Genomic DNA, 26,836 nt, shown 5'->3' with positions numbered 1-26,836 from the left:
ACAGAAGCAAAAACCAAAACCAAACCAAACAAAAAAAAGGGGGGGGGGGGGGGGAAGGGAGGAAAAAAAAGAAAAGACAAACCCAAAACTTTCTATTTACTATTAAAAAAACTACATTTGTGAAAGTGCAATCAGGCTAATGTCTTTTTGTATTTCTACACATAACCAGTTTGAAAAACAGAATATATACTGAAAGAGCAAAAAGAGATGATGCAAACACCAGGAGGCTTTGTAGCATTGCTGTGACTGACCTTCATTTTTCATCCTGTCAAAATAAGACAGTTTAGAGGCTGCATAGATGCTTTTGGAGGACTGCAGGGCACCAACCACAGCATCCATCAGGAGAACATTTGTCAGTGCTTGCTGGATATACTGAGGATCCTAAAGACAGAAGTCTTACTGTAGTTTATCTATTGCTCATTATTCTTACAAGACACCATGTTCAAAATTACAACATGTGTCATGCTTAGCACAAGCACCAGCCAGTTGCTGCCCTGCAGCATAATTCCTGCCACTTGCTGTCAGACCCCACTCTCACATCCATGTTCCAAGCCAGGTCTCGGAGCAGGAAGCCAGAAGCCAGTGTTATTTCATTACAGGAATACTTCAGATCTAGCACAACCTTGATACAGGATGTGCAAACAAAACCATATGTAAAGATACAGCAGGCACAGCGTGGATACCCATTTCCAAGCTGGATCTTTCTTCACGGGAGAGAAGCACCATGAAATTCTAAGATTAGTGCATGAATTATTTAGAACAGAGATAGAAAGCACATTCTTCATACTTATTTGGTTACAAATTCCCGATTTATACCTTGTGATCATATGCCATTTTCTTTCCAGCCCACATTTCTTTCACTATCAGGTACCAGAGATCACACTCAGTTTTAAGGTTGGCTTCAAAGACTTCTTTTTTAGATAATGTTTTAATCCTCAGAGTAGGTATTCTCAAAAGAAGGAAAGCTACAGTTGTGCTCTTAACATCCTGGAAAGTTACAGGAAAGAGAAAATGAGCAGAATGTATCAAAATGACAGATAAGGTTCAGCACTCAGCCCACAGGGCAGCTTTCTCTAATTACAGCTAATTATTTCAGTTGTCCATACACACCATTCAGGAGAGCTGGATTCATGAAAATAAGTTTAAACATCATCATACAGCCTTGGCTCCACAGTGGGTAGAGGCTGACCCACTGATACCTCAGTCACACGAGCACATTTAATGCTCATGTTATTAAACTTCTCTACTCCATATCCTATGTGCTGCACTCTGCACATTTCTCTGAGGTTATAACCTCTTGATTTTCAGTCACGAAATTTTTGGTCCAAACCCCCAGAATTTTACCTAATCACTCATATAGTGACTTCAGCAGTGTTTCCTACTCTCCTTACTGAAACTTTACCTTGAGAGCCAGCTTATTCTGGAGAATGGAACACAACCTATATCCACAGGCATGCCAGAGGACAGAAGTTGATGCTCACCTCTATATCCCTGAAAGCAGCAATCGGGACATAGCCAGGATGGCCTCCTTCAGTCAACAGGAACAAGCGCTTCTGGGTCAGAGCTATTTTCCCTACACCATAGTTGGTCTTAACTGAGCAGGATAACTTGTAGACACATTCATTTTTATCTAGATGCTCAATTACTGCTGGTGGCAGATTCACCTCTTGAGCTTCTGCTTCAGTTTCCTTCCAGTAGTTGTAGAAATCTCTGAATGTTTCAGGATCAATTTGTTTCTGCTGTCCTAAAAATATTTTAAAGCCCCTTTAATGTGAGAAAGTATTACACAAATTTGCACAGGAAGATGGGTTTAAAAAGCTAGTAACTGTCAAACTGTGCCTCTTTATTGTGCACACAAGTATAGACATTCTAGGCACATGTCCCCATCCAAAGGTTATTTCAGGCACTATCCTGAAATACCCATCCCCAAGGTACAACCACCCCTCACTGAGTAAGATGTGTGACTGTCTTGGGGTGACCTTATGATGTGTATCCCATATCACTGCCTATGCCCAGAAATTAATTATTGGCCTTTCTATGCCTCTGAACTGAGGGATATGGGATACACATCATAAGGTCACCCCAAGACAGTGACAAAAGTCACTTGAGCTCCATCTAAACATAAAGGAATAGTATAAAAGTGAGCTAAGAATGAGGAAAAGTCAGAGAAGACTCCATATAAATTCTGGGATCAGTCAAGAGGCTGAACCTGTCTTCTCCCCCATAGGATCACCTACTGGGTAAGAACCATACTCTAGGCACACTGATTCATTATCTCAAGCTGGCTCTTATTGGGGATTAGAGCTTGTCCATATATTGATGTGAATTAATATATTGCTTTAAACATATTTTTTGCAGTCAGATACTACAACCAGCAATTCTCAAACTTTAACCTCTGACAATTTTACTAATAAACAGTGTTCTTCTTTAAGCTGTTAATGTGAGTCCTGCAAGGGTGGTGGCAGTGGGCAAAGGACACCCAGGAGGGGTCTCTCTGTTTGGCAGGTGATCCTGGACAAGTCAGTGGAACCTCCCTCCATCCAGCAGCTGCACAGTGAAGGGTCCCCACAATGGAACACTGACAGACTGGTCAGGCACAAGGGGCTCAGCTTTCCCAGGGCACTGACAGACCAATCAACACTAAGGGATTGAGTAAATCTCTCTTTTTCATGTGACAATGCTAAATAATAACCAAAAAGGAAAACAAACATCTTACACTCACCTACTGTCAGGGCATCAAATAACCGGTGGATAGTGTCTATATCCCTGACAATCCCAGACTCCTGAATTCTCTTCACAAAATCATCCAGCTGCATGTGTGTTTTTGGCAATTCGAAATTTTTTACGTGGTCATCTACTTTTAGAACTTCTCTTTGTTTTTCCATCACTCGACTTATCAGCCTCTTGAGCTCAGGTTTGCGGTCTGCCTGCAAGCGCTCCGAGCGAGGCAGGGTCTCCACTATTTTTCTTACAAGATCAGTAGGGAAAATTCTTAAGTCTGTTTTTTCTAGGTTCTGAAAGTCAGAAAGTGCATTTAGTAGTTTTCCTTGCATCAAGCTAACAAGGCCCCGGAGGTAGAAGTACCTTGCCAGCATCGCGGAGTTCTCAGGGGGTAAGGTACTGATAGCTTTGCTGAGGTGGTTGAAGAAGTCTGTGTAGTAGGAGTGAACACACTGGAATATCAGAGGAAAGTGAATTTCAGGGATTTTGAATGTGTTGATGGATTTGGAGGGCGTTCTCACAGCTAGAAACAAACACCAAGAGAGTACATTGATCAGGGAAAGGAGTAAAAGTCTAAGTATCTTCACAACCAGCAATACTACAAACAACAAACAGAATCCCCATCACAGCAACAAGCAATTACAAGAAACAAGAAGGATTACATCCATGCTAGGGACACACATACATTTCTATGCCCATTGTCCTTATTATCAGAATATTCCCTAATCAGATAATATCAATTCTGGAAAAGAAAAAAAAAAGAAAAAAAATCCCTCATGTAATTATTTCTAAACAGTGGTAAGCTTAAGCCTGTGTTTAAATTAAAGGTAGTAAAGAACTGGAGGGTGGGTGAGGACTCAGGAATCAGTTCTCCAATATCAATCCCACTGGGAACAATCACTCTTTCGTGGTCCAGCAAAACTTACAGCAGGCTACAGACTGACTTCACAAGCAAGGGGAAGCACAGACAGGCCCCAGCTCAAAGCGACTCAGCCCATCATTTCCTCCCAGCAACTGACACTGTTTCTGTGACAACTGCTCAGTGATGTCACCGCAAAAGACAACAGAAGAGTATTTGTCCATCACAATCTTCCCTTACCAACACCTGTTTCTACTTTTCGAAGGGAGGAGTTCCTGATGGGGCCCTCTGGCAGTTTGATGTCCTGCAGGTTGGGCATGCTGATCACCATGCGCCGGCTGGCCTTGCGCTCTGCACTGACTCGCTTGGAAGCCATTTTCTCTATCATCAGCCTTCTGGGGGTGAGAAACATCAAATCAAACCTGAGAAAAATAAAAATAACACATAACTAGTTTCAGAAATCCGTACACATACACTCTAAATTACTGCTTGTTTTTATTTTTTTTTGTATACTAGTATTAAATCTACAATTTCAACAGCCATGTGTTCATGCAGCCCTTTTACAATAATCTTAATTGAGTTAAGAATTAATCATAATCTTGTTTATAGATGGCCTGATCTCATACCTATAGAGTCAAAAGGACTTTTATCACTGATACTAACAGATGATTCAAAACCAGGATAAGAAATGAGAAAACTCTACCTGTCCTCTTCAGACTGGGTACTCAAGTCAAGCTGAGCAAAAGCATCCATCTTTCTGTTCAGACGAGCTTTAAGGAAAGAGTGAAACATGTAGGTCTCTAAAACCTGTGAGACACAAAGGGGTTAATGGTGGATGATTTATAAATTTACATTTTTATTAGCATGTTTTCCTCATTTTTATTACCTTTACATATGCATAACTGAGACCTTCCAATTTAGTAATCACAAAAATAAAAAGATTGAAAGCGTCAACAGAAAACTAATTAAGATTCCATTCACCTTCTGGACTTTGATGATATTTGCTTAGTAGGAAACAGTAATCTCAGACTGCCCCCCAAGAGGTGAAACCAAACAAAAACGAGAAATACTGAGCAACAGAGCTACAAGTTTAGTACTATCTTTCCTACTTAAACCAAATGCTGATAATGCTGTCTATGGTTTGGAATAAGAATTTTGGGGCCCTCTAAATTAACATTATGTCATCATACTGAAAAGACAAGTGAATCTTCTCGTCTTCTGGTAACCCACAAAATTGCTCCCTGATCAGGTAATTATTGTAGTGTCATCCAGAAATAACTTCTAAAAGGTCAAATTGCTCCTTTTAGGATAGAGGACACCACAAAAACTGCCAGGTGTGAACTAAAGAGGGAAAGCCACCATCTCTCATCACTGCGCAGTAAAACAAGGTGGAATCTGGGATTTGAGGCAATATAACATGTCTATTATATAAATGTTCAAATGCCTCTAACTAATGCGCTTGCAATGTACTATGTGAAACAGCATCTCCAAAAGCATTAGGATTCCCAGTTTCCAGTATTCCTCCAGTAGGTGGCATATTTTGCTAGCAATTTTATGTCCAGGAGATTCCAAATTTCAGTCCTTTCTAATGGATGTTTTTGAGTTTTCTTAATATAATTCCAGACACCACTAGTAACTGCTCCATACTGTGTTATTTTTCAAGATTCATCTGAAAGCAAACCTGCCACTTTGCTCTTCCTGGTATTTAAGTGAGTCAGCTGCTCAAAGTTCTTCTTAAATACATACAACTGAGTTTTAAACTACTATTAAATTTCAATTCATAAAATTGCCACCATTTAATTTATAGCATTAGAAACTGCTACTGAAAATATTTTAATTCTTTCTATTCATCTGAAATCCTGGTCAGAAGATTTCCAATCAATTTCTCTCCTGAAGACCTATTAATAGGTTCCTTTTAGTCTGTTTGTTTATAAGAATGTGTGCATATATTGGAAGCTTTATCCAACAAACACTATTTCTCATATAGGATTCATTACTTTGTTGCCTTTAAATTGCCAGATATTGGCATTAATCCTAAAATACAGATTTATTAATAACAGAATCACAGCACTAAATTTACCTTTTTGTAGAATAGCTGGTCACTGATTGCCCTCGTTTTCAGAAATTCTTCACTGTTAAACACTCTGTGTTCATAATTTAGGTGGTCTTTTACCTCCCTGGAGACAAAAATAAATAAATAGGTAAATCTGCTTGGAGATTGTAAGCAAGTTGTACTTTTGCAGTAGCAGAAGCCCACTGGAACTACTAGAAACATGCTGCAGCATCAGAAAATGGAATAGCAATGTGCTGCAGTATCAGAAGGCAAATTCAGTTTTAATGAACAAGTCTGAGTTACTGAATCATAGAAAAAGAATTCAAATTCTTAGAAGTAATGTGGGCTATCTGCTGACAAATTCACATACACTCTGTGAGATTTAGTAAACCATGAAAGAGAATCTGTGTAAATCATGCCTTAGGCTCCAATCCTGGAATTAAATTTACATACACAGTTCCTGAGCCACACAGAATCCATTGGAGCACAAAAGACAAGTGCATTTATCACGGGCAATTTGAAAGATGTGACCTGAGCTCACACTGTCCCATCACATTGCATCTGTAACAGGCACACGAAGAACAGGACTCAACTTATTATTACATCTTATTAATAGTTTATGCAACCATATGGGGTCAGGAAAAATTATGATCAATAAAAGGACATAGTTCTACATAATTCCATATAATTTAGCACTGTTTGCTTTAAACCTGGAACCTCCATGCAGACAAAATCACTACAATGCTTTGCTGAAAACAGAACAACTGGCAGCATAACTGCATCAGAGTTACTTTCCTTCACTCCTGGATGCTGGCAGACTTAGAAGATAGAAGAAACAAGGCTGAAAAAAAGAACAGAGAAAGTTTGAAGGTGTCATAGGTTAGCAAGCATAGTCTCGGAAGGGATGTCCTTGCTAAGGGGTGCTTACAGCTTCCTCTGGGACCTGACAGAACCTATCAGCTGGCCAGTTTGAATATGGACAATTCTTTAAGCCACTTAAAGTTGCGCCTCTGTGATCCACACTTAAGAATAGACAAACGCCCCCCCCACAAGCTCTCTCTCGTTTTCGGTGCTGGGACAGGTGGCTGTGGGGCCCCGTGCAGGGGCCAGCGGGCCCGGCCAGGCCCTGCTCGGGCCAGGCTGGGCCGGGCCACGGCCATCCTGGAGCCGATGGAGCTGTGTCAGCTGTGGAACCCCCCCCACTGCCTTGCCGTGGGCAGCCGGAGCGGCTCGGCTCTCCCCCCTCTCCACTGCGATGAGAAACATTCAACATTCCAGCTGCAAGACTGCAAGGCCGAGGTGAGATTGACCCTTTCATTGCTATGAAGAGCTGAAAACTTGAGGGAAGAGAGAGAGGAGATGCTTAAAGCTGAAATTCTGTTGTGAAGCTATGATATATCAGAGTATCCCGTTGTAATTTCATGAAGATATGGGGGGTGGAGTGTTCAACTCGTAAGCAAAAGCACCTGCGCTGAGATAGGCAGATGCTGACGCAGCTGTAATTTCATGAGAAGTTTGGACAGGGAGAGATGAACCAGATGAGGACTTTTGCTCCAAACGGGAAAGGAGAAAACCTCAGTCCCTAGAGATGCTCCCAGAGATAGTCCTAATGATGAAGATGATGAAGACCCTTTGCTCCCAGGGAAGGAGAAGGGCCTCTGTTTTTTGTTTCTGAACGGCTAAACCTTAAAATTGTACCCCAAAAAAACTTCAAGAGTGGACCCTCGAAAGCAGTTGCGGGAAAAGCTGCAAGTCGGGGGAAGGGACTCACATGGTGAGCAGAGAGACTCCTCTTCCTAAATGGACTGAACGATATTTGGAAGTGGGCGGCTGTCTCGTTGTGATACTGTTTTCATAGCACGAGCAAGAAGAGACTTCTCTTTCTAAATGGGCTGAACAAGGTTATAATGGAAGTGGTAAACAGACTGAACATCTTAAGGGTTGTCTTTTTACATTGTCAGTGGGAGAAGGGAGGAAGGTGGGGGGAGGAGGAGAGTTCTGAAGGTGGTATAGTTTTTTTTCTTCTTTTAGGTCTGTTAATAAACTTCTTTATATTCTTTCAAGTTTACTGCCTGCTTTGCATTTCTCCTAATTCTTATCTCACAGCAGATAAACAGTAATGAGTATTTTGGACCAAACCACTACACTAAATTGGTGTTTCTGCCCGGTTACAAACCCAACCTGCTACAGAAGGAAAAGAGAAAGAAAGCAAGAGAAGAATCAACCCCTTTGTGACACACATTATCTCTTAGAGAGCAAAGCATCTGTTCATTTTTTTTGCAGCATTTAGTGCATTAAAGAGTTCAAGCTGTTATGAGCAAAAATACATTTCTCCTCATCTTTGTCTGCAATTATTGTTGCCAAACACTGAAATCCACAAAATCCCACTGTGGAAATAAATGCATTTCAGTTTCCATAACTAGCTATCTGTAAAGGCTGTTCTATTCCCCACACCCAGCAGCTACTCTCCTTGGAGGGTCCAGGCACTTGTAGGAACACTCCTTAAGATGATCCAATAACAGACACCTGACATCTGGACTCTGTATATTAACCCAGCACCTTCTGACTGAAAGTGCCAAGGAGAATTCCCATGAGCAATTCAGTAGCTGATCCAAAGAGAGGAACCACCTCCAGCAAGAGGCCACATCAGCATTAAAATGCCAGTCCCAAACACACCCAATACCCCACATTTCTTACCAAAGAATTACAGAATACCCCGAGTAGGAAGGGACCTACAAGGATCATGGAGTCCAGCCCGTGGCCCAGCTGTCCCTTCTTGTGCCAGCACTTTGTCCTTGAGTTTCAACAGCTCCTCTCCCTGCTTCATTCTCAGGTGGTTGCACTCTGTATTGGGTTGACCCTGAGTTGATGGACAGTCTTTAAGACCAATTACGCTTCTCACAATTTACATATTTAAACCGCACAGAAAGGCGGGACTTCCTTTTGGTCGGAGCTCGCCTGCTGGGAGGTGGGGGCTCCGGAGCCTCCCGGCCCCGCCGGGCCGGGACGGGGCCACTGCCCCTTTCCCCCTTTCCCCACGCTGTGGCACGGACCCTGGGTGGCTGGGGGGGGACTGCCTCAGAGCCGCAGGCAGCTAAAACCAGCCATGGACTGCTCACAGCTAAGCCCATCCAGCGCGGCTTCTGGGGACCGGCGGGTCCCTCTCCTCTCCACGCGGGGCCGGCGGAGTCAACGGGAGCCGGCAGAGCCTCCTGTCTGCAGCCAGCACACTTCGTGCTGAACTGAAGAAGACACCACGCAGCCAGCAGCACAAAGGGAGCGAGGCTTTCCCCACCGTAAAGCCCGAACAAAAACACTCTTCAGCATGGCGGTGTCAGTCAGAGAGAAAGAGAAGTGAGTCACATGGGACAGAGCTGAGCATGGCGACTGGGAGAAAAGAGGGCGGTGCCACAATTCTGGCGCGCAGCTTAAAAGAAACCTTCTTGCATGCCGTGGTAAGAAATTGTAATACCACAAACTGTTTGTCTCTTTAATCCATTTGAAGAACATGGGGGGATGGAGTATCTTCGTGTGCCTGTGAAGATTGTGAAGAATGCCGATGCCAGGCTTTATAGTAGCAAGAGGCTGTTAGAGACTTGTGGCGAAGAAAAGCCTTTGTGTGCAGGCCAAAAGAACTTATCCTTAAAAAGATGAATAACCCCATGTGATGGCCCATGTTTTGCAGTGTGAAAGAACTGTGAGATTTTTCATGGGAGAGATGTTCTACACACAGCAGATTGTTTGTTTCCGGGCGGATCTGCTGTTGGTGGCAGTTTGGGAACCACGTGCAACTGAAGGAAAAACCCTTTTTTCCCTTAAGCATAAGAGAGAGACTTTTCAAGAACTGGAACACTGACTAACATCCCATGTTCTGTTATCCCTTGTGTGAGCTAGGTAAAAGGAGAGAAGTGCTGGCTGGAGGGGGGGGGGGGGATTTGTTTTCGTTTTGTTATTGTCTCTTTACTTTTAATTCTATTAGTAATAAAACTCTTTCATTGTACTGCAACTGTTTAAGGTTTGTGCCTGCTTTGCTTTTCTCCTAATTCTTATCTCACAGAAGGAAAATAAGTAAGTAATGAATATTTTGGACCAAAACCACTACATTTAATTGGTGTTTCCGCCCGGTTTCGAACTCAACCCGCTACACACTCTCTGGGTATCTCATCCATTCTCAGCCCAAACACTCCCAGGTGCTCTGAACTCTTGTTCCTGCTTTCAGCTCTTCTACCCTGTCCTGGCTTAAATTCAGGTTCCTCTAACAAGAGTGACCAAAATTTGACTGATATCCCTGCTGGGCCCTAAGCTTTTCCAAGGACTGCACTTCTCTTCCTGAAATCTTCATACAAAAGACAAGGTCAAAATTTTATCAAAGTTTTATCTAAGATGTTCTAGCAATGTATATGTACATCAAAACATCAATGACTCATATTCCAGCAGGCTACAGGATCTCCTTCTCATAATCCCTAACAAAACTTAAGCTCTACAAAATATCTATAAAGACGAAATGAGAATATTTTCACAGATGCTTAAAAAGTACTTGACCAGTACCACATGCTCTTACAATAGAAAATACTACATCCACTTACCTGAAGATATTAACAATTAACTGCAACATGGTTTGCTGCACATCCATGTTCAGTTTCTGTTGCCAAGCTCTTCTGCGGGTTTGGAGCTCACCAAGGTCTGTGCTGGCTCGGAGATGGCAGAGCTCCAGATCAAAGTGCAGCTGCAGACCCTCCACTCTACACACAAAAGAAAACTATTAACTTACATCCTAACATCAACAATTTTTTTTCATACTTTTAAAAAAAATAAAAGTCATTTAGGCCTGTGCATCTTACAGCTAAAGAAGTGTAAGACTGATTTACAAGTGCTGACAAGCTAACAAGATTTCAGGGAGCCCCACTCAATTAAATCACAGTGCACTCAGTCTTCCTTGTAAAGTTCGGACTATAACCGTATCAATAATAAAAAAGAAACAAGCATTCCAGTTGTTACAGAATTATTTGGTGATTATGACTGCTTAAAGCCACTTCTATACTAATTAACTGAAATTTTCAATTTGCCCTTTTAAAATACAGTGGGGTTTATATGAATGAAATAATATAATAATAATAATGAATAATACAAAATAAAAAACTTGGAGCATCATGCATGATTTATGCACTACGATAAACACATCTTCAAGATCTTGTCACCTTTTTATGAAAGTTTCTGCTGCTTGTGCTGGAACATCTGGAATCTCAAGCTCCTCTTCAACCATTTTTGAATGTGTAATATCTCCATTATCTATATTAATTAGAATTAAATCTTCACCTTCCTTTTAACAAAAGAAAATAGAATGACTGTACATATATTTACATTGTAAAAATATTTACTTCTCATTTACATACTCCTCAGACAATTAATTTCATCAAGGAGGCAAACCAGAAAAGGATTGAAATTTTTTCCACAAGTAGAGAATTGTATGGATGACTAAACAATTACATTCAAAACAAACAAATGCAATTGCCTTAATAGATGCTAATCTCAATACATAAACACTTAGTAATCTAATATGCTCTAATATGGAAGGGGACAAATGCACTGCAAGTAAAAATCAAGAGTGGTAATGGTGTAAAACATACCGTGCTCACTTCACCAAAATGATCAATATGACATCCCATGAGGAAAGATGTTGGAGCCATCACAAAATCCAGCATTTGCCGAGACAGAATAGGCACAAAAGTGTGCTGCCACTGCAGAGGATGCAGGTACAACATAAAGCATTCAGCAACAAGTGTCAGGAGAGCCCAGTCAGAAGAGAAGAAGACGATTCTCTGCTCAGTCAAAATGCAAGTCATAATCTGGAAAACAAACCCAGAATGTTAAGTATTTGTAATGAGGTATCTAGAACACACTAGAAATGCAAGTATTTCATCTACATGTGAGACTCAGCCTCATGAGCTCTCATTTTTAGTAGCTACCTTACAGATTTATAAAATTAAATAATGTCCATTTCAAGATGCTCCAGCTGCACAGGACCATTTAGGATTTGAGGTACTTTTATTCATAACATGCACATGTGGGCAAAGCCCAAAAAAAATATGGCAGTACTGCCAACTCTCAGGACTGAGGAGGTTTCTTGGAGGAAGTGGCTCAGATGCTACTGGTGACCTTAAATAACCTAATTTAACTTCACAGGTGGCCTTTGAGCAGGCAACTGAATTAGGCAACCTCCAAAGGACACTCCAGCCAATATTATTGTGAGATTCTGTGAAGCATTGAAAAAATTCAAACAGCCTTTTGTATTTCTTGTCTTTCTACACCATTTACACTTTATTTGTATGAGAGTGCCAACTGTCACCAATCCTTCCTTCTGTCCCCTTCTTAAACGTGAAAAAAACTCTTATAAATCTTGTAGTGAATGTAGTTTCGTGTAGTGAAAATTCAAAATAAAATATGTCAATTGGCTTAGATATTTACATTTTAAAATACATTCTTAAGAAATTTAGCACCTATTTCTAAACCACAGGAGGAAGAAATGCAATATGCCTTAATCTAATTTGGTCTATAAATAACAAAATATCTTAAGAATAAGTATATTTTATTGTGCCAGATCTCTAACACTCAGAACTAATACTATTCTGAATTGTTGGTCTTTTAAAGTTTTTTTAGTAAATAAACATCTTGATTTTTTCCTAAACTACAAATTACCAGTACTTTCAATCCCTAAAACATTTTAAAGTACGAGTTAGTCTTACCTGCAGCACCTGCTCTGGCTTGAAACACAGCAATGGAAGATGGAGATCCAAGTCAATAATTGGACTGTCTGGATCCTCTCGTGAAGGAATTATTATTTGAAGAGGTTTCATATTAAATACCTGTAATAACAGACGGTTTCTGTTTACTCTTTAATGAAAATGTTATCACATGACATTTAATTCAGGATTTTAGTTCCAACTACAAAATACTAATTTTAATTGAGAGCAAGAAGACAGGTGTTTGCATACTGCAGAACAGTAAAATTAGAAGAGAAGGAAATATTAAAAGACATAATAACTAGTTTGAAAAATTAATATGGACTTGTTTCCTCTCATTCTCATAGGGTGATTGGCTGGCAATTTTTTTTAAAAAACATCTTTTAACAGAATTAAACTTGCTTTGTTATAAGCATAACAAAATAATTGAATTAAATCTGTAGGTACAACTGGGAAACTAAATTGATTGATAAAATTCATATAGGAAATAGAAAAAATATCAACGAAGTAAGTGAGCATGGGTTGTCATGCTAAGAAAATAAAACAAGCCAAAAGGAACGAGGTCTCTCAGCATTTCAGATACTTCAGCTCAAATCTCTGGGGGTCAGATCCTGCATGTGCTGCATATTTCAGCACTCACAGCTGGTTTAGCCAATCACCCAGTTATTTTCCAGCTATGCTATTTTTCCTCCACTCCTAACCCCACATCCCAGAGTCAAGGAAAGCAGCTAAGGAGAAGTCCATGGCTGAAACTCTGCTTCCCTGGAAGCCACTGCAGTAGATAACAGAGTGTGTGCTGAAATCACTGACCCAGCTCACATCTGGCTTGACTTGGGAAGGGTCAGAATGGAACAAATACACAGCACTAAATACAAATGTTGATGTGAGTTTCCCCTCTCAGTTTGGTCTTATCCAGGCAGCAGCCAACTGAACATTTCATCCACATCACACTGTTCTGCTGCTCCCAGACCTGCCCAAGCATCATCTCAGACCATAAATAGTTGGCATGAGCCGAATCCTTCCCAGAGGAGTACTGAAAACTAAAGAACATGACTGGCTAGCACTCCAGCCTGAACGCTGGCCACACTTATTTTCGCCACTAACAATGCATAACCTTATTTTTAAAGCACAGGTACTGACATCAGTCCCACACCACCAAGTACAATCTCTGACCTGACACTCATGAATGTCACCCAGTTTACTGAACACAGCATTTTAGTATCTTATAAGAAATAATGTAAAAGTGATTATGGAATTCAGGAGGAGTAATTACCAAGTGGAGTGGTCCTGGTGGCGGGCTGGGGATTAAAAACAGCTTTGCTGCAAATTCTTTTATGTGCTCCTCGACATCTAAATCCCTGAAAGGTCGTAGCTGCACTAGTAAGCTGTAATTAAATGATAGGAAATTACTTATCAATAGTAACATGCAAACACAGAAAACTCTTTCTGCTGATAATCTTGAAAAAAATTATTAGGAGTAATGAAGCTATTATTTCAGCTAATTAATTTCTAATTTATTAGATGCTTCAGCAGCTTCATTAAATTTTAATGATGCTGCTGTGTCAGAAGCAGAGTTTTTTTGTACTCCCATGTATAAAATACTACTGCATTATATCCGAGGACACAGCACAGTGGTTTGATGGCCAAAGGAAACCACGTGTGCGGCGAGATGGTGAGGTGTAGCTACAGTAAATGTCTTATAGAGACTGCTTGAGGAACCAAACCCACAGCTGCAACACAGTGCCTTGGTGTTCCTCCCTTCCCAAGCATCAGACACCAGCTCTGAGATGGAAAACAGCACCAGAGGAAAAGAGAGGTTGCAGACCTGGGTTTGACTGCAGAGGAATGTGAAGCAAGAACCATATTTAGCATAAGGCTTAGGCCTGTATGGACACTGCCCTTTGCTGTCATTCCTGCCCACACAAAAATAAGAACATTTGTGCAAACCTGACATATGTTTTTGGCTTAAAACTTATTACCCTAACAAAGGTCACGTGGTTTTTATTATACTCCAAATAAATTACTGAACATTTAAACATACGCACCACAGAATTTCTGAAATGCAACAATTACCAAGTTAGATATTTGTGGTCACAAAGGGCATCTTGTTCAACAGAAGATTCTCTTGCACATTTATAGCAAAGCCCCCAAATCTTTACAAATTCAGAAATCTAGGCCAGTAAATCTATATATACAGAAACTAGGAACTGAATATGCTTTCCTTCTCCCTGAGGGTTTTACTTCAGTTTGCAGTTTTACTGGTTTCCTGCAGAAGATTACTTGCTGTTCAGGAAGAAAGCAACTGAATAGGTCAAGAGATACATAAGAATTCAGGACACCGTATTTGTGTATAGCATTTAGATTCCAGAAAAAAACATATTCTGTCATATATCACTGCACTTTTTAATGAGATATTTAAATTCACGATACTCCTATATGAAGAAAGACCTGGACTGTTATAAATATACTCACAAAAAGTCCATCAGCTCTTCAGGGGCTCAAAGAAAGGAGAATTTAAGAATTATCAAAGCAAACCAGACAGTAGAACCATCAATTTAAACAAATACCCTGTCACACTTAATAATGCCTCAGATTTGGCCTAACAGATTAAGCAGACCTGTCTTTTTTTTTTCTTTGAGACAATACACTCTTATCATGACATCCAGTAAATGTCACAACAGAAACAACGTGACTGAGAAAGCAGCAGATGTAAAGAGAGGACAGTAAGAGCTCCCTAATCAGGACATGGTGCCCATTAATGCAGCCTAACAGCAGCTGACAGCTCTGCACTGCAAACATCTGCAGAAATAAATGAAGTAATCTCTGAAATACTCAAGTGGAGAGCTAAGGAGTTTATGAACCTTTCATTACTGCTATTAACTGTCCACAGACAGGTGTTTCAGAGAGCAAGAGCAGCTCAGAATAGGCCCTTTGTACTGCCTCAGTGCTGGGAGCTATTTGCACACTCCCACCTTTTCCCAAGGCAGCTGAAAGGACGAATGCATAGGTTGGAAGATCTACTGTTTGAATGGAGCATATTCATCCATCCAACACAGAAGTTCATCCAGGAGATTACTGCCAGGAATATTTCACTTTTCATGCAGTCTAACAGATTGAGGTAATACTACATGTGCAAAGTGCCAAAACCTCTCAAGTTAAAACTGAACCCTTTCAAAAAATGTAGAATAATTCAACAGCCACCGTGCTGTGGAACAGTTTAGGTGCACACCTGCCTGCTTTGGAGAGAGGCAAGACATACTCCACACAAAATATTCTGGATTCGGAAGCACTGTGTGCCAGCAATACGGAAATTAGTTATAAAATCAATGACATGGAACACAAAAACCTTCATTACTATGATGGCAATTTGCAAATCCCCTTGTAGTTCAAAGCATCTACATGGATTTATGGCTTGATGCTGCCTGTGCATCTCAGCTTGGTTGTTTTCAGTTGTGATTTCTACTATGCCACTTGAAAAAGTTTAGGAACCTGGATTTTATCTAGGAATACTTATGAAAAAAAATACCTTTGATGATTGCTCTGACTGAAAACCAGTACCACCTCACCTACAGACAATTCTGCACACTTAGGTACTGAAGAAAATAATCTATGCACAGAATTCTGGAGAAAAAAGAAATCTTCTGCTGCAAAAAAAACATCCTGAATGGAAGCAGAGCCCCTTCAGATGCTACTTCAACATCAGGTCTTCAGGAACAACAGCATTCTTGCACTAGTTCTCACAATGAAAGGGCTACACACTAGAAATAGGTGGTTTGAGGTCCACTAACAAGTGCTTTCAAATCTCCTGACTGGAAAATGATTAATCAGTTGAAGCATCCTGCAAAATACATCTGCTGCATACCAAGGATACAAGTGTACTGTTGAAGGTGTTATTATTTGTTATGTATAAGAGGCACTGCTACTTGAGTACATCCAAACAATGAAAACACTTAACTAGCTGTTTAACTCATTGGTCACCTGATTACACACAGTAACCCCCTTTCTGGTTTATAGAAATACAATGTCAATGCTTTGTAATGTCACAAAGTCAGAACATCTCCAGCTGTACAGGGCACTACATTCAAAATATATCATAGAGGTCTTGGCTATAATTGTTTATGTTGCATTCAGAACAGCCACACACCCCAGCAGCTGTTTCATGCCACATGGAAACATTTCAGTAGTACAACCTAAATAAGGAAAACTGGTACCTCTCCACCCCTTCCCTTCCTTCCACCCTGGTGTACTCTGGCACAGTGAAATAGTTTTTCTAAAAAAAACCAAGACACCAAAACCAGAAGGGCAGACATTCTGAAACGATCCATTAAATAGTATCAAGATAAAGGAAATTAAAAAAAAAAAATACAGAATAAAATTTAATGGAAACGTGATCAGTTGAGTTTCCAGTACAGTGGGAAATGCCAACACCAAATTCAGCTCTGTCACTGGCATTCCCCTCCTCTCCTTCCAGTCACACACACTCTCATCTCACAGATGCAGCAGCAAAAAGGAGAAGAGCTGTGCAGCTGTGTGAAAAATTCCCCTGTTAAAGCACCAGGACAACACACAAGACTAACATGGAAGGTTATTGTCCTGCTGAACTTCCCTATAAATATTCACATGTTTACAAATCACTTTAAGCTCAGATGGTAGGGTACTGATCAATCTAAACTCCTCTCAGAAACCAGTACAGACTCAAAAGAGAAAAGTCACATGTGGTAGTTGGCTTTGGACATTAATGCTTTAAACAGGTGCTAAACCCTACTACATATGATCAAGGCAGAGGTGTTTAATTATAATGTTTAAATAATTATAAAGTTTAAAATACCCACCCAGAGGCAGAAGCAGCTCTAGAGGGTTAACTCTACCTGGTTACTGTCTCCTCCAAACAGATACGAGAACTAGAAACACTTTTGCAACATCTGGAATTTTCCATGGTTGTTCTGAAGATTTTCCCACTTCTCCCTCAGCAGGCTCTTTTAAAATCCATTTGCCAATTGACTGCTTCTCCCAGCTCAGAGATGTCTCACTTCAGAGAAGAAATTACTCACTTATGAATACTCTACATAAACCACTGATGAGTACTGTAACTGTCAAGCTGAATCCATATTATTTCTCACCCAGTGGAAAGCTGGTGTGAGGTGAGCCCTCTCACAGGCTGAGTTCACAGTATAAAAGAAGCAGGAACCCCACTATAAAGGTTTGAGAGAAACAGTAGCCAGAGCTGTAGTCACAGCTGGAAGAGTTCCATATGCAGATTAGCATTGACTTGAGATTTGAGATTTATAAAAGGCAGCAATGAATCAGTTCCTGCAATACCAAGGGCTGATGTAATTGACTGAAATATAAGAAGCGGGGACGGGAGTGGTCTGGGCAAGAAAAGAGAAAGGAAAACAAACATTTGCTTTTTATTTCACTGAACATTTTGATTTCACACTGACCTGTGCACAGTGAGTTTCCATCATGTTGAAGCCCCTTGTCCACATTAAACCCCTTTACTAATGCTTTAAAAATGACAGAGCAGAGGTACATGCCCTTAAGGGCTGCTAGAGTGATTCATTTCTGATCTCACAGCCTTTTTGAGCCAACGTCTCAAATGCCCAAGTGGAAGGCACTGCTTTGCTCCTCCAGGGCTCTCCTCATGTAAACCAGGGAAAGCCAGTCAGTGCTCCAAGAAGATCCAAATCCACAGCACGGGGAAAAAGAGCTGCATGGGCTGAGGAAATCAGTGCTCAAGTCTCATTTGGTCTGGAGCCAGGTTGGGAGTTGGTGATACACCTCAGTTGGTATCCAGAGAGTGCTCCCTTGCTCATCTGCTCGAGACACGAGCACCAGCAGAACAAACGCGAAGAGTCAAGCTCCAACTTAAAACCCCAACATCTTTCAACTTATGTACAAGAAGCAAATACCTGCAACTGGCTTCAAATTTGACTCTAGAAAGCTTGACTGAAATTTAGTGGAGAAAACCTTTTCTACCTTTGGACCACAGGTCTGCAAGTGAAGACACACAGTAATGTCCAATCTACACAGACAGGTTCCCTGATATGAAGAAATTTAAATTCATAAAAGATGCAAATAGATCTTAACAATTTAACAATAAAGTAACCTCAAAATAAGTGAAATTACTTAATTACAACATATATCCACATTCACTTACCTTTTCAATCATCCACACTGCAGACTGTTTGATTGTCTCTAACCAGTGTATCCTAAGAATTTCTCTCCTAGTTCTACAACAGCCAAGCAACAACTGTACTTCCTCAAGTGACTTGGATTATTTCCCTGAAGTGTCATTAACTTCTTATTAATACATATATATTCGTGTTCTTAATGACATTTATTTGGTGCATTATAAAAACCTTTTTGTGCTTTGAAAGTGATTTTTCTAAGAGTGGCAAAATTACAGTTAACCATCTTCCAAAACAACCAATAATATCTGTGAAAAATCTGTTCCCTACACATCAGCAAAAACCCCAAAGAAAATGAAGACAACATCATAACTAATTCCCTTGGTATTCAGAATTTGCACTTACTGTCTGGGCAACATTGACATAGCATTTCTTCTTTTCCTCTCCCGCATACCTCACACTACCTTAACATAAAACTAACCACTGTTTCACCCCCATGCAGCTCTCCTGACCACATCAAGCAAATTCAGGTGTTAAAAACCTGCAGTCATTTCCAGCAGAAACACACAGGGGAGCAAATCTTACCAAGAGAGACAATCCTTGAGGGCATTAAAATATGGGTATCTGGATATAACACAAACAGCAAAGGGTACAAAACAGACAGGCACCTTCCCAGTCTGCGCAGACTCCCAATGGCCCCGCCCATTCGGGGAGCTGGAACCATCCTGCAAGGAAACTGCATATTAATGGCTTTATGTTAATCACGAATTTATGGCTGATATTTTCTTGAGAACCTTAGAGATGTGATACCCAATTCCCCCTAAATTTCAAAGGGATTTGGATGTCTATCTCCCTTTAGGTCTTCAGAAAAATGTCAGCCTGTAAGACTTAAACAATATGTATTAAAAAGAATTTCAGCACAAAATGTATCTAGGAAGAACATGTTTCATTGTTTGGAAAGAACAATCTTTACCAAAAAAAAATCCAAGGGATAAAATCTGCTCCTAAATATCTAAATCTCCTAAATGAAATCCCTAGCAATTTTTCCTAATGCAATGTGTTCCAAAGTACTTAATTTAAAATGGCAATATAAAAGTATGATTTGTCCTGTACTACTTCTAACATAGAAACACACCTGTTAACTAATTTCATAAATTAAATCTCACAGTATTTTCAAAGTGCTTTGTTTTTATACATTTTAACATGTTCTAATAGACGAATGAGTTAAATAACATACTTGCATAGACTGGTAGTACTGTGCAACAACACCATATGTTCTGTTACCACAGACGTCAGTGAAGACCAGGAAATGGATGTGGTCTTCTTTTGATTCAGAACTTATATAAAGTCCTCCTGAAATGAAGGCAGCAACAATATTTTTAATTACATATTTAACTACCGCTGTGTGAAAGGCAATTCATGACAAATACCGCACATTGCCACTTCATTTCAAGAGAAATGTTTCATTTTAAGGGATTAAAATGTAATATACAGTCCACTTGAACTAAAGGTTGTTACAGAGGCTATAAGATGCACATTACTGAAGAAGAAAAAATGGAATTATTCTGCATTTTCAGAGACAAAATACAGTAAATGGGTTTAATTCACTTTTTTTCCCCCCAAGATATTAAAAAGGTCTGCAATAATGACACACATATTAAAATTTCTCCCATTAAACCCGGAGGAAATATTCACTACTTCAGATATATCAAAATGCCAAATGAAAAGCGAGAGAGTACTCAGCCATTTTGGGGGGAAAAATAATTTTTCAAGTGTATCCATGTGTGCACTTCACTCAAACCAAGATCTACCAACAAGGACTAAAAAATAAGGGCTGTAGTATAGGTCAATAAATATATACATTAAAACAGTTCTCAACAAGAAGTGTGAACCCTCACGTACCTGGGAAGCAGAGCTGTGGCAAAGCAATAAGATCAATGTCCTTTGGAACTGTCACATCTTCTGTGTCAGGTGCTTTCTGCTCCCCGTTGAGGCTCTTGGCATTTTCAATCTTGGGTCTCTCTTTTTTCTTTCGGAAGGACCGGCGTTTGCTTTTATTCAAGTTATTGCCAGCATTAATCACTTGAAGATCATCTCTGCTGATAAATGGAGGCATGAATACAGAAAGAACTTCTGGATCAAGGGGTGGAAGACTTTTGAGTCTTCTTTGAGTGCCCTATAGAAAAACAACAACAAACAAAACAAACACTAAGTTGACACTCATCATGATATGTGGTTTTTTTAGTAATTTTTAACTCTGTTTTTTTGCTCCCCCTAAAATTGTGGGTATAGAAAACTTTTTTTCTTCTTCCTAAATAATTCATTTCTCCTTTTATTTTATTTTTTTTTGTTTTATGCATGTTAATGCAAGGAGAATGGGAATTTTTAGCAGGCAAGGAATCCTTCATCATTAAAAATGCACCATATCAATATTACGTCTTTGCCAAAAGAAACTAGCAAGTATCAAATACCATATTTCCTCCTTTTCACTGTTAAGATACACTTAAGCTATACTTAAAATAAACACTGGGAATAGGAGAAACCAGGCAACAAACAAATTAAAAGAAAGAAAAACAGCTGAGCCTCTTAGATAAGTCTTCATTCAACTTCAGGAAGAACTTCCTTTTAACTCAGAATAACATGTACCAAGAAAAACGCCAAACAACAAACACAGACTTTCACAAGACAACACTCAACTTTATAAGGCAATTAACAAAGCACAATTAAAAACTACAATCACTGTTACAATAAATACAACTTTAAGACACTGTAAAGCATGAAGCCGTGAGAATTCCTCCATATACCGATGACTAAGTGGAACAGGCATCCCAAGAGCACATATGAAATTACAGCATTTTTCGCAGGCAGCTTTGCAAAGTACAACTGGCCTGAAAGCCCTCACTGCCCTGCAACGAAAACCTGTGGAGGAAGTGATCAGAGAGATTTCCTTGAACTTGGGAGCACTTTTTGTATTCTTGACCATATAGTCGAGCCAAGTAGCTGCATTTCCAATTACTTCATTGCAATTTTAATTCTTCCTGCAAGGTTAAAAAAACAAATAAAAGCTTTGTTTAACCAACGGATATTTGGAAACAGGAAAGGAGAGCCCTACTGTGGTAAAAAGTTGTTTCGTTTTCAACTTTTTGCAAACAGCTTCAAAGTCAGATGAGGTGAAGTATACATGCTGCTTTTATCACCAGACATGATGCAAGACGCTCCTTGAGAACCAGTGCTGGCCTCACCCATCATTTCCCTATTGTTTTTTAAACAGTTACAACATAGAAAACTCTGAAGACAATCTTCCACTGTCCGAATTTTGAGACAGAAGTCTCAGCACTTACGTCCCAGAAGGAAGTCCACAAATAGGGGGTTTTTTCCACATTTGAGCATCATAGGAAAAATGGGAAGGAATGCTTCATGATATATTAATTATGGTATCTTAAACTCCATAAACTGCACCATATTTATAATAGGGTACTCTAAAGAAACTACTTCACTAAAAATAAGAAGCAAAAAACCACTTTTAATGAACAAAGAGCCTGAACTAGAAATAAATTGGAGTGGAAAAGAAAAGGTCAGGTAAGTATCCACTGGGATAGTCAAAAGACAGCAATGACTTTAAAAAGCACATCACGGATTGGGGTACTGAGTGCCACATCCTCCCCATGCTAAGAACTTTCAAGTGTCATTTCCTTAGCTGGCAGCTGACAAAGGCAGTGAAGAAAGTGGAAACACAGATAAATTCACCATGATCACCTTCAAACTAACATGCAGCTAAGCATTTCAGGAGGAAATTAAGAATTAAGGCTCAGCCCTGAGGCTGTTATGCAAGAAAAACACAGATGTAGTCCAACAGTAGCCAACTCAACTCGGCAGATTTGTCCCACTGAGCTTTTCATACAGAGTTGCTTTGACAGGGCAATCCCTGACTTACACTAAGGCATCTCTGTGCTCTGAAGTGCTGGATAGCAGCCAGCAATTTAACGACCTCACAACCTAACAGCTCCTGAAATGGCAGATCCTTGATGTCTTGAACTACAAGAGAAGCATTAAACACCATTTTTTCCCCACAGAACAGCACTGTCAGCACTGTCGCTGACCCACTGACTCAGTCCCCAGCATTCGAGTCAGCTCATATTAATGTCTAGGCCAAAGTCACATCTTCTTACTCCTTGAGTTCAGGGATAGTGAATAGGCAGCAACAGAACAATATTCACTTGTTTCTGCTATTCTTTGAACAGTTTATCTTTTCTGCTGCTACTGTTACTTCTTCACTTTGAAATACTTCTCTTTTGTAGCTTCTTACTACCAAATGTCCTTGCATCATACATATTTTCTTACAAACAGAAGTGGGGGACTTTATTCCATCCCCATTTGCTGACGGTGTTCTTGTAACAGCGGTGCTGTAAAGGACACCGATGCAAGACAGACTTTTACAATGACTGCATTATTCAAACACAAAGAGCAGTGTGTTGAAACCACAAATCAGAGCATGACCTCAGTCGTCTGGTGTTTCCTTGACCTCATTCTCCTCTTCCCATCACTGAAGAAGTTAATTTCACTTTGAATGTCATGAAAGAACTGGCTTCTTTAACAAATAATCAGGCAGGGAAAGTATGAAGCCTCAGAAAAATTAGATTGGGCAGGACAATTAGGTTGCAGTGATAGGACAAGAGGGAATGGTTTTAAACCAACAGAGGGCAGGTTTAGACTAGATATTAGAAGAAATTCTTTATTGTGAGGGTGGTGAGGCACTGGAACAGGTTGCCCAGAGAAGCTGTGGATGCTCCATCTCTGGAAATGTCCAGAGTCAGGCTGAATGGAGCTCTGAGCAACCTGGTGTAGTGGAATGTGTCCCTGCCCCACAGTTAGGATGTTGGAACTGTGTGATCTTTAAGGTCTTTTCCAACCTAAACAACTGTAGGATGATCTCTGGAGATTCTTGTACAACTCTTTGCTCAAAGCAATTATAAGGTTGATGTTAGGTCTGGCTGCATTGGGTTTCACTCAGTCAAGTTTCAGAAGTCCCTTAGGAAGGAGATTCTTCCACCTTTATGCCCCAACCCTCAGACAGCTCAGCTTCTTCTGGACTCACTCTTGTTTGCCAGCAGTTCTCCAGTAGAAAGGTACCCGAATGTGGGACAGTATCCCAGATGGGAACTCAAAGGTGTTGAGTAATAGCAACAATAGTAGTAATCCCTTCCCTTCGCCAGTGAACCACAGCCCTGATGATGCAGGCCATTACACAGTTACTTTTCAATCATACAGTGGCTTGGGTTGGGAGGGACTTTAAATTATCATCTCATTTGAATCCTCCTGCCATAGGCAGGGCATCTTCCACTAGACCAAGCTGCCCAAAGCCCCACCCAATTTGACCTTGAACACTTCCAAGGATGGTGCATCCACAACTTCCCTGAGCAACCTGCGTCAGTACCTCACCACACTCACAGTAAAATTCTCTCTAATATCTAATCTAACCCTGCCCTCTGTCAGTTGAAGCCATTCCCCCCTGTTCTATCACTCCATGCCCTTGTCAGAAGTCCCCCTCCAGCTCTCTTGGAGCCCCTTCAGGTACTGAACAATAAGGTGACCCCAGAGCTTTCTCTTCTTCAAGCTGAACAGCCTCAAGTCTCTCAGCCTTTCCTCATACTCATCTGCTCATCTAATAGTCTTTGTGGCCCTCCTCTGGACCCAATCCCAAGAGGTCCATGTCTTTCTTGTGCTTAGGACCCCAGAGCTGGATGCAGCACTCCAGGTACAGCAGAGGGGTCAAATCCCCTCCCTCAGCTGCTGCCCACACTGCTTTGGAGGCAGCCCAGGACATGGCTGGCTTTCTGGGCTGCAAGTGCACATGGCTAGGGCATGTCCCACCTCCCATCCACCAGCACCCCCAAGTTCTTCTTGGCAGGGCTGCTCTTGATCCCCTCATCACCCAATCTGTACCAAGAGTAGGCACTGCCCTGACTCAGGTGTAGCACCTTGCACTCAGCTTTGTTGATTGACCCAAGGTTCCCACAGATTCACTTTTCGAGCTTGTCCAGGTGCTTTTCACTGCAACAAGCACACACTGATAACTGATGCTCAATCTGATCACACATAATTTCTTTCAGCCAAGGAGGCATAACAGAAGCAGAAAAAATCGCTTTGGTGGTTATGTCTGCATCAGCAGGGCCAGCAAGCACGAGACAAGCTCTGTACCACTAACTGTGGTGGGTAGATACAGAACCCGAGGATGGAGTCTGTAGGAAGATCTGAGACATGTCATGGACAGCTTGCATACACTTGACAGATCAAAACCCAGCTTTATAGCTACAGATAACGTAGGGAAAAGAAGCATCACTACTGCACATTTCATTCTTACAAAATACACGCTTCCAGTGCTAAAAAAGAAATCTCTAGCTGAAAATAACAGCCTTTGATCTTTTCAAATTGAAATCTCAGAGTGACAATTTTCTTGGCAATAAGGATAAGCAATGGATGACAGCCCAGAAACTTCTGTTTCATGAGCTTCAGTGGGAAACTGTATCTTTTTTCCTGGAGTCCCCATGAACAACACGTCAGTCATATAAAAATTTTCTTACTTTGTGGGTGGGTTATATCACAGTCCCATTGTCCTCATTTGCTTTATCACTCCATGTTTCAGTAAAGAATGCACCAACGCACTGTAAAGACCAAGATTTGAAGCACTATCAGGATTTTTACCCACTGTTTCATCTGTAAATACCATCAGAGATACTTTCCATTGGAATGGTATCTCCTGTTGATAAAGTCTTTTCTTTCTACAGTCACTAAAATTAGCCATAAAACATATTCCATTCTCCTCATGTAGATGTAAATCTCTAAACTTGCCCTAAGACAGTGACTGAAATTCCTGTGGTGCAACAGCTTGCAGGGACTTTACTGAAGTTCATATTCACAAAAGAAGGGACTACTTACTTTTCTGATACCTTTTTGTATCTTGAGCAAAGAAACAATTCAGAACCTGCAGTGTGATCGGAATATCAGAATGGCTTCTGCCTTCTGTAGCCAATTTCTTATTTGTTGTTCCACAGGGTTTTTTTCAGAAAGCAGTGAGATCAAACTAAGCAAACTGGAATGAATAAGAAATTCCCCTTCCTTTGGGTTCACTTCTCATGCTTCTGATAAAATACCATGCACATACTGATTTCAAAAGTCTGGTGCTAACATTTAGGAACTATTTTCCCATTCTGAAGGTACACATGAATGAGATCCTGGAATGTGAACCTGTGCTTGGCTGTTATCACTTAAGAAGCTGACATCAGCAAAAGCTCTCTCCTGAGCAAGTGAACAAGCACGAAGCCCAACAAAGACTTCTTTATCTAATGCTATTAGAGCACAATCAAATTCAAGTTCAAGCAAAGCAATTGAGATCCCTGGGAGCTGTTTGGCTTTTTTTGCACGTGCTGGCACCACAGCTCTTCCCATTGAGGGGCACCTCGTAGGTATGGAACAAACCCGTCAGCACACTTGAACCAAGCAGAACCGGGAGGAGGGCTATAATTGTGAGCCCACATGTGAATAATTACAAATTATAAATCATATATTAAAAGTAGTAACCAACCCATCGGCTCCCGCCGTATCCAAGTGGTTCAGGTTATGCCAAACTCAGAGCACTTGAGCACAGGGATTTCGATCTCGTGTTTTCCTGAGGATACAGATTGCTTTTCTCTCCACAGGACGTGGAGTAACACCCAGAAAGAACACGCATCCTTAAGCGTTTTGCTGTTCCTATTTATATAAACCTACAGTGAGTTCTCCATCTAAACTCGGACCTTTGGAAAAGTGCAGCCACCTCACACCGCTACCAAACTCTCCCTGCTTTGCTGACGTTCGCCTGTCAAAACAACTTTCTGTTGGGGTATTTCAGCTCCATGCGCTGACAAACCCTACCCCACGCACTGGCACCGCCCGCCCGAACCCGCTCACCTGGAGCAGCGCCCGCACCCGCTCCCCGGGCGCACCGACCAGCAGACAAATCTCCAGCAGGCCCGAGGGCAGCACGTCCTCCATGGCACAGCGGGGACAGGGCGGCTCCTTCCCTGCGAGCAGCGGCTCCTGCCCTCGGGACAGCGGCGCCTTCCCGCCCTCAGCACCGCCCGGTCCCTCCCCGCGGGGGTGGTCTGGGGGGGAGCTCCCGACGCCACACACGGGAGCCCTACCCGCCCGTCACGACTCTGAGCCCTCTGATTGGCTGTCTCTCCTGTCACTCGAAGGAGATACAACCAGTCAGAGCGGCAGGAGGTGTGGCGGGCCGGGCGGAGGTGGGGCTTTGGCGCGAGAGCGCTGTGGGGCCGAGGCGCTGGGAGCTGAGGGG

General features: G+C 41.1%; 1 protein-coding gene across 3 annotated transcripts in view; it reads right to left on the bottom strand.

Moving 5' to 3' along the window:
* DENND3 (DENN domain containing 3) overlaps positions 1-26,581 on the bottom strand; it is a 34,360-nt gene extending 7,779 nt beyond the window's left edge. Inside the window, exons 1-16 of one of the 3 annotated variants that reach the window (XM_082280219.1) lie at positions 26,449-26,581; positions 20,404-20,677; positions 19,739-19,854; positions 19,087-19,226; positions 13,647-13,758; positions 12,377-12,496; positions 11,261-11,479; positions 10,832-10,953; positions 10,220-10,375; positions 5,661-5,757; positions 4,284-4,387; positions 3,821-4,002; positions 2,723-3,244; positions 1,482-1,744; positions 817-987; positions 252-381 (exon numbers count right to left, since the gene is read on the bottom strand). In XM_082280219.1, the coding sequence (XP_082136345.1) occupies positions 252-381; positions 817-987; positions 1,482-1,744; positions 2,723-3,244; positions 3,821-4,002; positions 4,284-4,387; positions 5,661-5,757; positions 10,220-10,375; positions 10,832-10,953; positions 11,261-11,479; positions 12,377-12,496; positions 13,647-13,758; positions 19,087-19,226; positions 19,739-19,854; positions 20,404-20,677; positions 26,449-26,532 (2,812 nt within the window). In that variant the 5' untranslated portion in view covers positions 26,533-26,581. Of the gene's footprint in view, positions 1-251; positions 382-816; positions 988-1,481; positions 1,745-2,722; positions 3,245-3,820; positions 4,003-4,283; positions 4,388-5,660; positions 5,758-10,219; positions 10,376-10,831; positions 10,954-11,260; positions 11,480-12,376; positions 12,497-13,646; positions 13,759-19,086; positions 19,227-19,738; positions 19,855-20,403; positions 20,678-25,082; positions 25,167-26,448 lie in introns of those variants that run through there. The other 2 variants (XM_082280220.1, XM_082280221.1) reach the window with 2 other exon arrangements.
* Between the last annotated feature and the right edge of the window lie 255 nt (positions 26,582-26,836).

Source organism: Coloeus monedula (genome assembly GCF_965178545.1).
Source record: "Coloeus monedula genome assembly, chromosome: 1".
In the NCBI taxonomy this organism is placed as follows: Eukaryota; Metazoa; Chordata; class Aves; order Passeriformes; family Corvidae; genus Coloeus; species Coloeus monedula.
Note: the sequence above shows the minus strand (reverse complement) of the source record. Positions and strands in the feature narration are given on the sequence as shown.